At 39.5% G+C, this 12,697-nt stretch overlaps 1 protein-coding gene across 2 annotated transcripts in view; it reads left to right on the forward strand.

Moving 5' to 3' along the window:
• SGCG (sarcoglycan gamma) overlaps positions 1–12,697 on the forward strand; it is a 95,384-nt gene that overhangs the window by 72,880 nt on the left and 9,807 nt on the right. For both annotated transcript variants that reach the window (XM_050767106.1, XM_050767107.1), the window contains exon 5: positions 680–799. In XM_050767106.1, the coding sequence (XP_050623063.1) occupies positions 680–799 (120 nt within the window). The remainder of the gene's footprint in view (positions 1–679; positions 800–12,697) is intronic.

Below are 12,697 nucleotides of genomic sequence, written 5' to 3' on the forward strand. Positions count from 1 at the left end.
AGCACCCACAGAACACCTGCTGAATAGATGAAAGAGCTGGAAGGCAGTGGGTCTAGAGCTCAGGTGAAGGGCATAAGCTTGGATACAAAAGTGAAACAGAAGGCATGGCAAAGTCAAAAATTTTTTAGGGGAAGGGCAAAAACAGGAAGGTGTTCTTCCACAGTGATGCTTGTTTTTCCCGTGGAGTAGAGGGTGAGCAGCTCTTCTGAGAATAATGGTAGAGAAAAAATTCAGGATACAACTCATCTTCTAGATTAACTTTGACCATTAAAGTGAGCCATTTGTAAGATGGTCTTTCACAAATCTCACATTTCGGAATGTGAGATTCTTAGGTGGTTAATAACCAAAAGAATACAAGTTTAACCACGAATAGGAGAACCATATTATTTTGGGCAAGTATTTAAAAATCTTAAAGAAGAAACTCTTAAATAATGTATTTATACATATATTGATATAGGTTAACATATGTTTGACATAAATTAATTTTAATAATATGATAAATTTAGACTTAAAAGTTGCAAAGTTTAATTACAGAATCAATCAGTACCACTAATGCTAACAAATACCAAATCTTTAGGTACTTGGTCTTGTTGGGTTGACATGGCATGTGTAAAAATAGAGGTTTTGACGCTGCTTGTAGTGAACAGTTTATAATAAACTGTTTTAATTAATTCTTCAGGTCCCAAAATGGTAGAAGTCCAGAGTCAACAGTTTCAGATCAACTCCAACGACGGCAAGCCACTATTTACTGTAGATGAGAAGGAAGTTGTGGTTGGTACAGATAAACTTCGAGTAACTGGTATGTACTAATTCGAGAAAAACACAACATTCCATGGAGTACACATCTGCAAAAACACATTGTACTATTGACAAGCTTATGTGGAATCTTTCAAGCAGATAAGAGAGCTTGAATGTATTGCATTTTCTCCATTGCAACTCTCTTGATGCTCTCCTAGAAGAACAAAATCCTTCCTGCAGATCTTGGCCCACCCTTCTTCCACCACAGTTTTACTCTTCGTCTCTTTCTTTCTTTCGTTCTTTCTTTCATTCTTCCTTTCTTTCTTTCCGTCGTTCTCTCTTTCTTTCTTTCTCTCTTTCTTTCTTTTTCTTTTTTTTTTTTTTTTTTGTTTAGACAGAGTCTCGCTCTGTTGCCCAGGCTGGAATGCAGTAGCCCAATCTTGGCTCACTGCAACCTCCGCCTCCCGGGTTCAAGCGATTTTCCTGCCTCAGCCTCCTGAGTAGCTGGGACTACAGGCACCCACCACCATGCCTGGCTAATTTTTGTATTTTTAGTAGAGGCAGGGTTTCTCCATGCTGGCCAGGCTGGTCTCAAACTCCTGACCTCAAATGATTCACCCACCTCGGCCTCCCAAAATGCTGGGATTAGAGGTGTGAGCCACAGCGCCCTGCCACCCTTTGTCTTTTTCTAACTAGAGTAACCCACAGACTTATCAAATGTCACTGTTATCTGTGCAGTTCAAGTATCTGTTTCCCAGGTTTCTTTTATTCTCATCATATCATGTACTTGAATTCCTCATATTTCTACAAAAAAGTTCTCTTTTTGAACTAAAAGTTGAATACCGGTCTCATAGGACTCATTTTTAAGACTGAGAAGAGACCATTTTATGAAAAAAATTTTTCGGAACATACTCTAAATTCACTTGCTAAAGACAAGAAGACATAAGTAGACACTTGTTAAATCTATCGCAGTGCCTTTCTGTACTACTGTGAAAACCAATAGCGATGTTATTGTCTCACACAATCCTATCAATACTCCCAAATGAAAAACAAATAATATTTCCTGGCCAAGGAAGTAGACTCCACCCTATTACCGGCCCTAACAAATCATAACCTAATGTTGCATACTCTAAGACAGTAATGTATCTGGTTTTGTTACTAAAATGAAAGACACTAGGGCATTTAGTTAAAGGAAATTGGTCATTGTCCAACAAAGCACCTTGAGCATCAGAAATGCACTGTTGCGTACGATAAAGAATATGGGCTGGGTAGACCAGGATTCAGTTCCTACCTCTGCAATTACTAGCTGCATAATTTCAAGTAAGTTAATTTTTGTTTTCTGTTTCCTGACTTCTAAAAGTGAGTTGATAATGTCAACTGTACTATCATTGCTGAGTTAAGTGGATCAAGTATGCAAAGGACAGCAGAGTTCTTGGTAGAGTATCATTGCACTGCAGGGCAGTACAATCTGCAGGGAAAACAGTCTAACAGCTTAGATCGCTTCAAACCAAAGCCTTCCTACACAGAGAATCAGCAAAATGAACTTTTCCTTAGCCCAGGACTCCTTCTGGGCCATGACATCAATTAGAGGAACAGATGAGAAAAATTGATAAGCAACTGTATTGTTTATTACCTGTATGCATGCGTCAGAACCATCCAGAGGGTTTGTTTAAAATATACTGCCGGGGGCCAGGCACAATGGTTCACACCTGTAATCCAAGCACTTTGGGAGGCTGAGGTAGGTGGATCGCTTGAGCCCAGGAGTTTAAGACCAGCCTGAACAACATGGTGAAACCCCATCTCTACAAAAGAAAAAATAGAAAAATTAGCCAGGCACAGTGATGTGTGCCTGTGGTCCCAGCTACTCAGGAGGCTGAGGTGGGAGGATCACCTGAGCCTGGAAGGCAGAGGTTGCAGTGAGCTGAGATTGAGCCACTGCACTCCAGCCTGGGCGACAGAGTGAGACCATATCTCAATAACAATAATAATAATAATAGTGCTGGCCCTCATCCCCAGAGCTTCTGATTCAGCAGGTCTGGAATGTGACTTGAGAATCTGTGTTTCTAGGAAGTCCCCAGGTGCTGCTGCTGCCACAGCTCTGGGGACCACACTTTGAGAACCACTGCCCTGGACTAACGTGAACCAGCAGGAGAAACAGCAGGTCAGCAATATGTCAATGCTCTCTGTAGAACAGCAGTTCCCCAACCATTTTGGCACCAGGGACTGGTTTCATGGAAGAAAATGTTTTCACAGTGTGGGAGATGGTTTTGGGATGAAACGACTCCACCTCAGATCATCAGGTATTAGATTCTCATCAGGAGCACGCAACCTAGATCCCTCACATGCACAGTTCACAGCAGGGTATGCCCTCCTGTGAGAATCTAATGCCTCCACTGATCTGATAGGAGGCGGAGCTCAGGCGGTAATGCTCGCTGGCCCGCTGCTCACCTCCTGCTGTGAGGTCCAGTTCCTAACAGGCCACAGACCAGGACCCGTCTATGGCCCAGGGATCTAGAGTCCCTGCTCTAGAACATGCATTCAAGTTGTCCTTTCAAAAGACAAGTTATAATCTTCTATTTCATAATTGTTTTTGCCTGAGGCACAGTTTTCTCCCAAACTCCTCCTCTGCAGTGCAGCTAAGCAAAATATACCCCACCTCTAATGACTCTACGCTTTCCTTGTTATTTTGGTGTTGCAAACATTTCTAGTTCTTATTGCCAGAGACACCATGAACTGAGAGTGTACAAACGGTACAATTTTGAGCAAACCATAATTCTTCTCAATTTTCCAATATGTTATTGGCTTCCTTACATTTTGTAGTGAAAGAAACTAAGAGATTCCACAGTTTTGATGTTTCCCTTCTTGTTTTGTCTCTATCCAAGGTCTGACTCTCTAACCATTGTCTACGGCAGGCTTTGTCGATCTTAACACTTTTTTTTTTTTTTTTTTAAACTTTAAGTTCACGGGTACAAGTGTAGGTTTATTACATAGGTAACTTGTGTCATGGGGGTTTGTTGTACAGATTATTTCATCACCCACGTATTAACCCAGGTTATTAGTTATTTTTGCTGTTCCTCTCCCTCCTCCCATCCTCCACCCTCCAATAGGCCTCAGTGTCTGTTGTTCTCCTCTATGTGTCCACATGTTCTCATCATTTAGCTCCCACTTATAGGTGAGAACATGCAGAATTTGGTTTTCTGTTCCTGTCTTAGTTTGCTAAGGATAATAGTCTCCAGCTCCATCCATGTCCCTAGAAGGGCGTGCATGATCACATTCTTTTTAATGTCTGCATAGTATTCCACATTTTCTTTATCCAGTCTGTCACTGATGGGCATTTAGGGTGATTCTATGTCTTTGCTATTGAACCTTAGCATTGTTAACATTTTGGGCTGGATAATGTTTTTGATGGAGATTGGGGGAGACTGTCCTGTGCGTTGCGGGATGTTTAGCGGCATCCTTAGCCATTTAGTGGCATCCTTAGCCTCACTAGGTGCTAGTAGCATTCCCACCCCACCAGTTGTGACAACCAAAAATCTCTCCCAACATGGCCAAAGTTCCCCATTATTGGGGGAGGGGGAGTAAAATCTCCCCCAATTTAGAAGCACTTAAATTTATACTGTTTCTCTGGAATTAGCATTTACATAGCATTTGCTGTGTGTCAGTGACTAACCTAAAAGCCTCCAGTACAAAATAATTCAGACATGCTTCCTTTTACATGATGCTTATACTTTGGCTGGGGAGGTGGAAACACAAATTAATTTGTTGGATACAATCAGTTAAGGACACTAAAAGATGTTTGAGCAAAAGCCTACAGGAGCAGCCCAGAGAAAAGGATTCATTCTGCCGGGTATGATGCGTGGAAAGAGAGGCAGAATAGGTCACCAGTGATTTCTCCAGGAAAGAGACATTTGAGCTGGTCCTAGAAAGATGGGTAGGAGTTTATCAGGAAGAAAACATAAGGATTAGCATTCTACACAGACTGTACTCATGAACAGATATTAATGGACAATTGCTGAAAATAACAATGGGTAACTTTTTTTTATACTTTAAGTTCTGGGATATTTGTGCAGAACGTGCAGGTTTGTTACATAGGTATACACATGCCATGGTGGTTTGCAGCACCCATCAACCCGTAATCTACATTAGGTATTTCTCCTAATGCTGTCCCTTTCCTAGCCCCCCGCTCCCCAACAGGCCCCAGTGTGTGATGTTCCCCTCCCTGTGTCCATGTGTTCTCATTGCTCAACTCCCACTAATGAGTGAGAACATGCAGTGTTTGGTTTTCTGTTCCTTTGTTAGTTTGCTGAGAATGGTGGTTTCCAGCTTCATCCATGTCCCTGCGAAGGACATGAACTCATCTTTTTTATGGCTGTATAGTATTCCATGGTATATATGTGTCACATTTTCTTTATCCAATCTATCATTGATGGGCATTCGGGTTGATTCCAAGACTTTGCTATTGTGAATAGTGCCACAATAAACATACGTGTGCATGGGTCTTTATAGTAGAATGATTTATAATCCTTTGGGATTATAAATCAGTGATGGGATTGCTGGGTCAAATGGTATTTCTGGTTCTAGGTCCCTGAGGAATTGCCACACTGTCTTCCACAATGGTTGAACTAATTTACACTCCCACCAACAGTGTAAAAGTGTTCCTATTTCTCCACATGCTCTCCAGCATCTGTTGTTTCCTGACTTTTTAATAATTGCCGTTCTAATTGGTGTGAGATGGTATCTCATTGTGGTTTTGATTTGCATTTCTCTAATGACCAGTGATGATGAGTTTTTTTTTGTCATATGTTTGTTGTCTGCATAAATGTCTTCTTTTGAGAAGTGTCTGTTCATATCCTTTGCCCACTTTTTGATGGGGTGGTTGTTTTCTTGTAAATTTGTTTAAGTTCCTTGTAGATTCTGGATATGACCTCTTTGTCATAAATCTACTTGGATTGACTCCAAGTAGCCTTTGGAGTTTCTCAGGTCAGCAAAAGCAACAGCAATTGACAGCCAAGGAAAGAGCAGTGGTAGGAAAAGAGACAGCGGCCTCACTCTGAGGACTGGAAAGAAAACCCAATTCTTTGCTTCTTTTCTCCGCTCTCGTCACTTGCACAGCAGCCCATAGCTCTGATGAAAGGGGAAAGTAAAGTCGCACTCTCCTTAAGACGGTGCACTGGAAACTCCTGGCTGCACCAAGTCCCAATCCTGACTCGAATTGCCATTCTTTGAGTAATTAAGACAATTGCTATTGCTGTTGTTTTAATGACTCAAATAAGCTAAAACCTCTCTTTAATTCTTAAATAGCTTCCATTTAGACTTTAGTCAACTAGGCTACTGAATAATAGTTTTTAAGTGAAATTTATGGAAGCGATTACACAATTTCATCAGTTCAGTCTGAAATGGATTTAGGCCTTTGAGCAGGCGCATCTTCCTCCCCCACAAAATTAGCCACCAAGTGGCCAAAGTTAACGTTTCTTTTATTAACCCAAATTACAGAACATACCATTGGAATAACATCACAACGTTGTCTTCAAAAAACTATTCTACACCATTGCCAGAACTGACTTCTGCTAGATGACAAATTGTTAGTTTGGCCACTGTAAGTGTATTTTAGCTCCCTGGCAACAATTTGCTAGGCTTGGTCCGTTTCCCAATATTATCTTTAAAAACAGAGTTCTTTAATAGGATCCATTTCCCACCACTAATGAGAAAAAGTAAGATCTAGCAACAATCCCAATTCTTCATGCCTTCTGTGCAGCTAAGCAAGATCACATAAAGTCAAAAGTGATAGTGTAGAAATGCTAGAGTCACCCATAATTATAGCCAGTGACAAAAATGGACCTGGAGAACGTGTTCAGCCATTGAAGAAGTGAAAATAAACAGGATGTTAAGTCGAAAAAGACGTGAAGACCGATATCTGGAAGGTGCTTTTAGGAGCACCATATCCTTCAAACACATACCCAAGGGCACGGAACACTGTCTGATGCAGCATGCACACGGCGGTCAGTGCTGTGCTGCAGTCAATGGTATTTCAGCTGAAAGGAACAAGAGTCCCAATTAAAACAGGCTTAAACTGCAAATCTCACATAGGAAGGCTGGGGAAAGGGTAACCCCAGGTTGTTGATTAATTTAGTAGCCAAGTAATATTTCTCTACCTTTTCTTCTCTGCAAGTATGTTGATATTTCCCTTTTTGGTTGCAAAATGATTCCATCAATTGCGACATCACTTGCTGCTGCAAAGACTTCTCTCAACATCTGTCTCTAAGAGGACCTCAGTGATTTGGCATCTCAAGTGACTCTCCCAGCTGAAATTTTTCTCATATTAAATTATTTGAATTTCTTTTGTATGTGGCATTTGGCTGGATTTATTTTTTGTAACATAATTTATTTTGATATTTAATGTGGAATTTAAAACATTCACATTCATTGTGATAACTGCTGTGTTTGGCTTATCTATGCCATATTATTTCATGATTTTTATTTTTAATCTTACCAAGTTTGAGTCTGAAAAAAGCCTGGTGTAAAGGGAGATAGAGTGGGACCAGATTATGCAGGGATTTGCTGGCCATTATAAGAAGTTAGGATTTGTTTTAATTCAATGGGGAGGCATGGAATTGTTTTGAACAGCGTACTCCTGGATTCATTATACATCTTAAGATCAATCCAACCATTACAAGGGAGGTTGGAGGAAAGAATGGAAGCAGTAAGACCAGTTAGGAGGATGTCAATTGTAGTACAGGTACTCAGTGAATGTGACCTGGATTGGGTGGCAGCAATGGTCAGAGAGGGAAGTGAATTACTCCAATTTAAGATCTGACAGCTACAGCCTTGCCCATGAATCGCATGTACGGCAGGCATCCAAGAGGACACTCAATGATAATATTTGCTTTGGGTGACGGCATTACTCTCTGGGTAATGGAGAGGCTTGAGGAGGAGGAGAATTCATTTGCAGGGCAGACAGCATCAACAGTTAATATTTTAGACACGTAAACTGAAGATCATCTGGGAAAACTGCCAAGTGCATATGTCATGTCAGCTATTGGGCGTGTGAGTTAGCTACTGCTCAGAGCAGAAGTCCAGACTAGAGATAAATGTGGGCGTCATCAACCAACTGAGCTCCGAAAAATGCCAACGGTAGAGGCCAAATAAAGGCAGAGCAGCCACCAAAGGAGAATAAGGGACAGGCAATGCGGTGGGAGGGATATTACAATAATCATTTTTCTGGTGTCAAGAGAGACTATTTTCTCAGAATTTGGACCCAGGAGAGATGACAGAAATTGTCACTGGATTTATTATTATGGAAGCCGTTGCAATCTTAAGGAGAGCATTTTTCACTGGAGTAATAAAAGCAAAAGGCAGGTTGAAGTGATTACAAAGTGAATAGGATGGGAGGCAGTAGAGGCATTATGTGGGGACATTAAGCGGAAGTTTGCCTGAAGAAGAGAAATGGAATTTTTTTGACATCACTTGAAAAGCCCATATCAGTCCATAAATGCTCGATGAATGCGTAGAATAAATCTTAACAAATAGTTATCAGTGTTGATACAAAAATGAATGCATACTGAGACACATAACGTATTACTGTTTGAACAGAAGTATTAATATTGAATTCTATGTATTTCTATAACTGAAGGAACCTAGAAACTCAAAGAATGTAGCAACTTAGAGTAATTTGCCATTCAGTTGCTGAGCTCTGTCCAAGAGTGTCATGATTGCTGGGCTCTGTACCGTGAACTTTCCAACTGCCTTCATGACCATCTCAGTCCATCTTGCACCACAGTCTTACTACGGATCTTCATGTGAGCATCATTCATCATACAATGCTCTAGAATCCAGAAGGGAAGAATGATGTTCAGTACTACTGCTTCACAGTAGAAACGGACATGTCTGATCTCAATGACATGTCCATGTCTAATCTCAATGACATATTCTAAAAATAAAAAAGTTAACATTATTAGACTAGGCTTTCCTTTATTTTCCTTTTTATTTGTACTTTCCTATATAAATAATGCATATTATACAGGGTCATTTTAATGCATGATTTATATAATGATATTTTATAGTAGAACTTTTTTCCTGTCTAAAATTTTAGATTATAGGACTTCAAATAATATGTTTTATTTTCCACAAAGAAGAGGTATTACACCAATTATATTTCTTATATCATCTTGGTTGTGAATATTTAAATGAATGCAAACGTAAAGAAAATGCAATTAAATTGAAGATCAACAACCATTTCCTGAGAATCATTTTATGAAACCATTTAGGAAAATTCATTTTATTATATGCAAATAGGTTCCGAGGAGTATTTAACTTTGAGGCTGAATAGTAATGATATAATCAAGAGCATATAATTTGGGCATTTATCATTTCAATGTAGAGAAACTGCTGCTCTTATTTAAAGATAATACATATCAGTTTATAGATTTTCTATCTCCCTATAAGTACATTACCATAATCATATGTCGATATAATATCACTAATTATAGTTACATTAGAAGGTAAGTAATTGGCACGCATTTAAAAACTAATTACCGAGTTTTACTGCCCTGTAAAATAGTGCCACTGAAACTCTTTGAATAAATTCAGCTATTGGGAAAGAGAATTGAAGCTGCTGTGAAAGTTGATTATATGAATTGGGTCATGTTGTCATACCCAAGCAAATCGAGGGGCTGGGGGAAAAGCACTCAGGGCATGTAGCACCTTTTTCAAGAACTGAATTTTTCTCAAGCCCAGCAGCTGAAATGGCCTGCTGTCACCCTAAGACCGGCGTTACCTAGTAAATGCTGAAACGACCTGCCGTGACACCAACAAGTGTTCTACCTGCTGCCCTCACTCACCAATCAGAGCTCGCCAGCTCCCAGAAGCTTCTCTAGTGCCAATGAGCCTTCTTTCAAAACAATATATAACATTTCCTTCCTTTTTTTTTTTTTTTTTGAGATGGAGTCTCACTTTCTTGCCCAGGCTAGAGTGCAATGGTACGATCTTGGCTCACCGCAACCTATGCCTCCCAGGTTCAAATGATTCTCATGCCTCAACCTCCCGAATAGCTGGGATTACAAGAGTGAGCCACCACACCTGGCTAATTTTTTTATTTTTAGTAGAGACGGGGTTTGATCATGTTGGCCAGGCTGGTTTCAAATTCCTGGCCTCAAGTGATCCACCCGCCTTGGCGTCCCAAAGTGCTGGGATTACTGGCGTGAGCCACTGCACCCGCCCACGTTTCTCTTTCTAATAAAACTCCCAACTTTTTCTTTGTTCTTTGGAGATATGCCCCAAATTGCAGTTCTGTGATTCCCCCAAAAATCATTTAGAGATTTATCTCTATATTTATTTTGACCCAACACTGTGCTCAAATAAAAATTGCCCATGAAAGTGGAATAGATTGCAGTCTTTAGTTTTGTTTTACAAGGGTATGTGTTATAGAAAGTAAAATGTGTTGACTTTTTTCTCATTCATAATATCATCTTGTTTATATAAAAATGGAGAAAATAATTACAGAAAATTTTATGCCCACATTCCTTTTGTTTCTATATCTTAGTTATGGAAAGAAATCATTATTTTTTGATGATTCATAAAGCTCATTCTAGGTTCGTGATAACAAAGCATTACTTAGGTTTCAAACAATGCTACATAAATCACACTAAATATACTTATATAAAACTAAGCATAGCTCTGCTTGTCTTCTTGAGAATTGACTTGAGGTGTATTAAAATTTACATTTTCTTTTATATTTTGCAAATCAGAAGAAGGAGGAAAGAAAAGGATAAAATGAATACATATTATTATACAGATTACTATGTTAAATTATTTTCCTCTGTATGCCAAGCAGGAAATGTTGTCAATACATCAACAAACCAGATATTGTGCTCTAAAATTTGACTGCACCATTTATTGTGGAAACGCCAGTGCTTGGTATAGCCTAACTTTACATAATGATCTCCATTATCATTTAGGTTTGCTTAAGTGGTATTTTAAGAAAATGTGACTTGTTACAGCATGTATGAGGATCTATTTCTCATCTGAGTTGAATTTACATAAATTATAATTTTCATGAAACATTAACCTTCACTTATGTGTGTTCCTTTATTTCAGTTGATTATAGTTTTTATGTAAATCATCCTACTAAATCCGTTTGTAATTTTAAAATTTCGCTTTGTTCTGATTTAAGTGTGTTTTGCTTTTGTGCCACAAGCTATTATTTCTTGGATAAGGGCTTTTTTCCAGTGTGGATTTTTATCATATCTTCATATTTAAATAAAATTACTAAGGAAGTAGTAATTACAATAACAAAGCTAATATAGCCAGTAATACTGTGGAGAAAATGTGAAGGTACTGTGAACTGTAGGACTGGCTGGGCGCGGTGGCTCACGCCTATAATCCCAGCACTTTAGGAAGGCTGAGGCGGACAGATCACCGGAGGTCAGGTGTTTGAGACCAGACTGGCCAACATGGTGAAACCCTGTCTCTATTAAAAATACAAAATATTAGCCGGGTGTGGTGGTGGACACGCATTGTCCCAGCTACTCAGGAGTCTGAGGCAGGAGAATTGCTTGAGCCTGGGAGGCGGAGATTGCAGTGAGTGGAGATCATGCCACTGCACTTCAGCCTAGGTGACAGAGTGAGACTCCGTCTTAAAAAAAAAAAATTAAAAAAAAAATTAGTAAGGGCTGCTCAAAAGATCTTTTGCCCAGGATGAGGATTTCTCAACACAGAGGCTGGGAAACCTTTACCCAGACAATTTTTCTTCAGTGTCCAATATTGAAACTAGTAAAAGAGTTGATTTAAAAATAAACATTTTAGTTGTTTCATTATAGAAGCTCCTCAACTTGCAGTGGCTTGCCTGCTACAAAGCCGTGGCAAGTCGGGGACCCTCTGTATTTCCTAAAGAGGAAAGTTCACAGCATGAGGATGACTCCTGAGATTCCTGTGGAACCACAAGGGAGAGAAAAACGCTTTGCAAGCGGCAGCCACGGGCTCTTAAGCCAAGGCTAGGGCCTGAGCCGGGGTGGGACCCTAGGCAGGGCAGGGCCCAAGATAGGCACGAGCAACCTGGGGAAGTCATGATGAGCATATGTACACAATGTGGTGCTTGGTGCTGCTTATATCTGTGAATATGCCCATGAAATTCAAGAGGATATAGATTTAAATATAATGTGAAAGATACGTTTGTATTCCATGTAGAATTCGTTGCTTCCAGTGAATTGGACTATTTGTTTATTCCTGGACACTCAGCACATTTTCCTGCCCCTGGACTGCTGCTCTTTTCGAAATTCTTGCTCGCAATCTCCGTATGTTCATAAAAGTTTATTTATTTTAAAGTTCAGACCCACTTCACTTTCTTATATAGTCGTCCCTGATGCCTTAAAGTAATTCTTCCCCATTGATGACCCTCCAGATAATTTTGTTGCACTTCCCTACTGGCACATTACTTTCTATCACATATTGTTATTTATGTATGAAAACCCCTATAGTATATAGATTAAACATGTGGGCTCTGAATTCAAATTACAGCCTTGCCACTTCTCACCTGTGGAACCCTAGGCAAGTTAATTAACCTTTCTCTTCCTCAGCTTCCTCATGGGTACAATGGGAAAATATTACCTGCATTGTAGAGGTCTGAGTATTAAACAAGTTAGGATACATCAAAGAGCATGTCACTTTCACCTGTGTTTTTCTGCACCCCAGCTGACACAGGGCCTTGCATATAATTAGGTTCTCAGTCTCATGAAACAACTGGGAACATACTGATTCCTAGGGATTAGAAGGTTCATTTTAAATATTTAAAGCTTGTAATTTTTCTGTAAATATCCTGAGTGCCTTAGAAACGAGTAACACAAGATACAAGTTTTACACATAAAATCTAGAGAATTAGTTAAATTACTATTACCTAAAATATATGGATGTATGCAACTTTCAGAAGGACTTTTTTTTCTTTTTTGATTTGAAGACTAATATTGCT

The sequence above is a fragment of the Macaca thibetana genome, chromosome 17 (genome assembly GCF_024542745.1).
Source record: "Macaca thibetana thibetana isolate TM-01 chromosome 17, ASM2454274v1, whole genome shotgun sequence".
In the NCBI taxonomy this organism is placed as follows: domain Eukaryota; kingdom Metazoa; phylum Chordata; class Mammalia; order Primates; family Cercopithecidae; genus Macaca; species Macaca thibetana.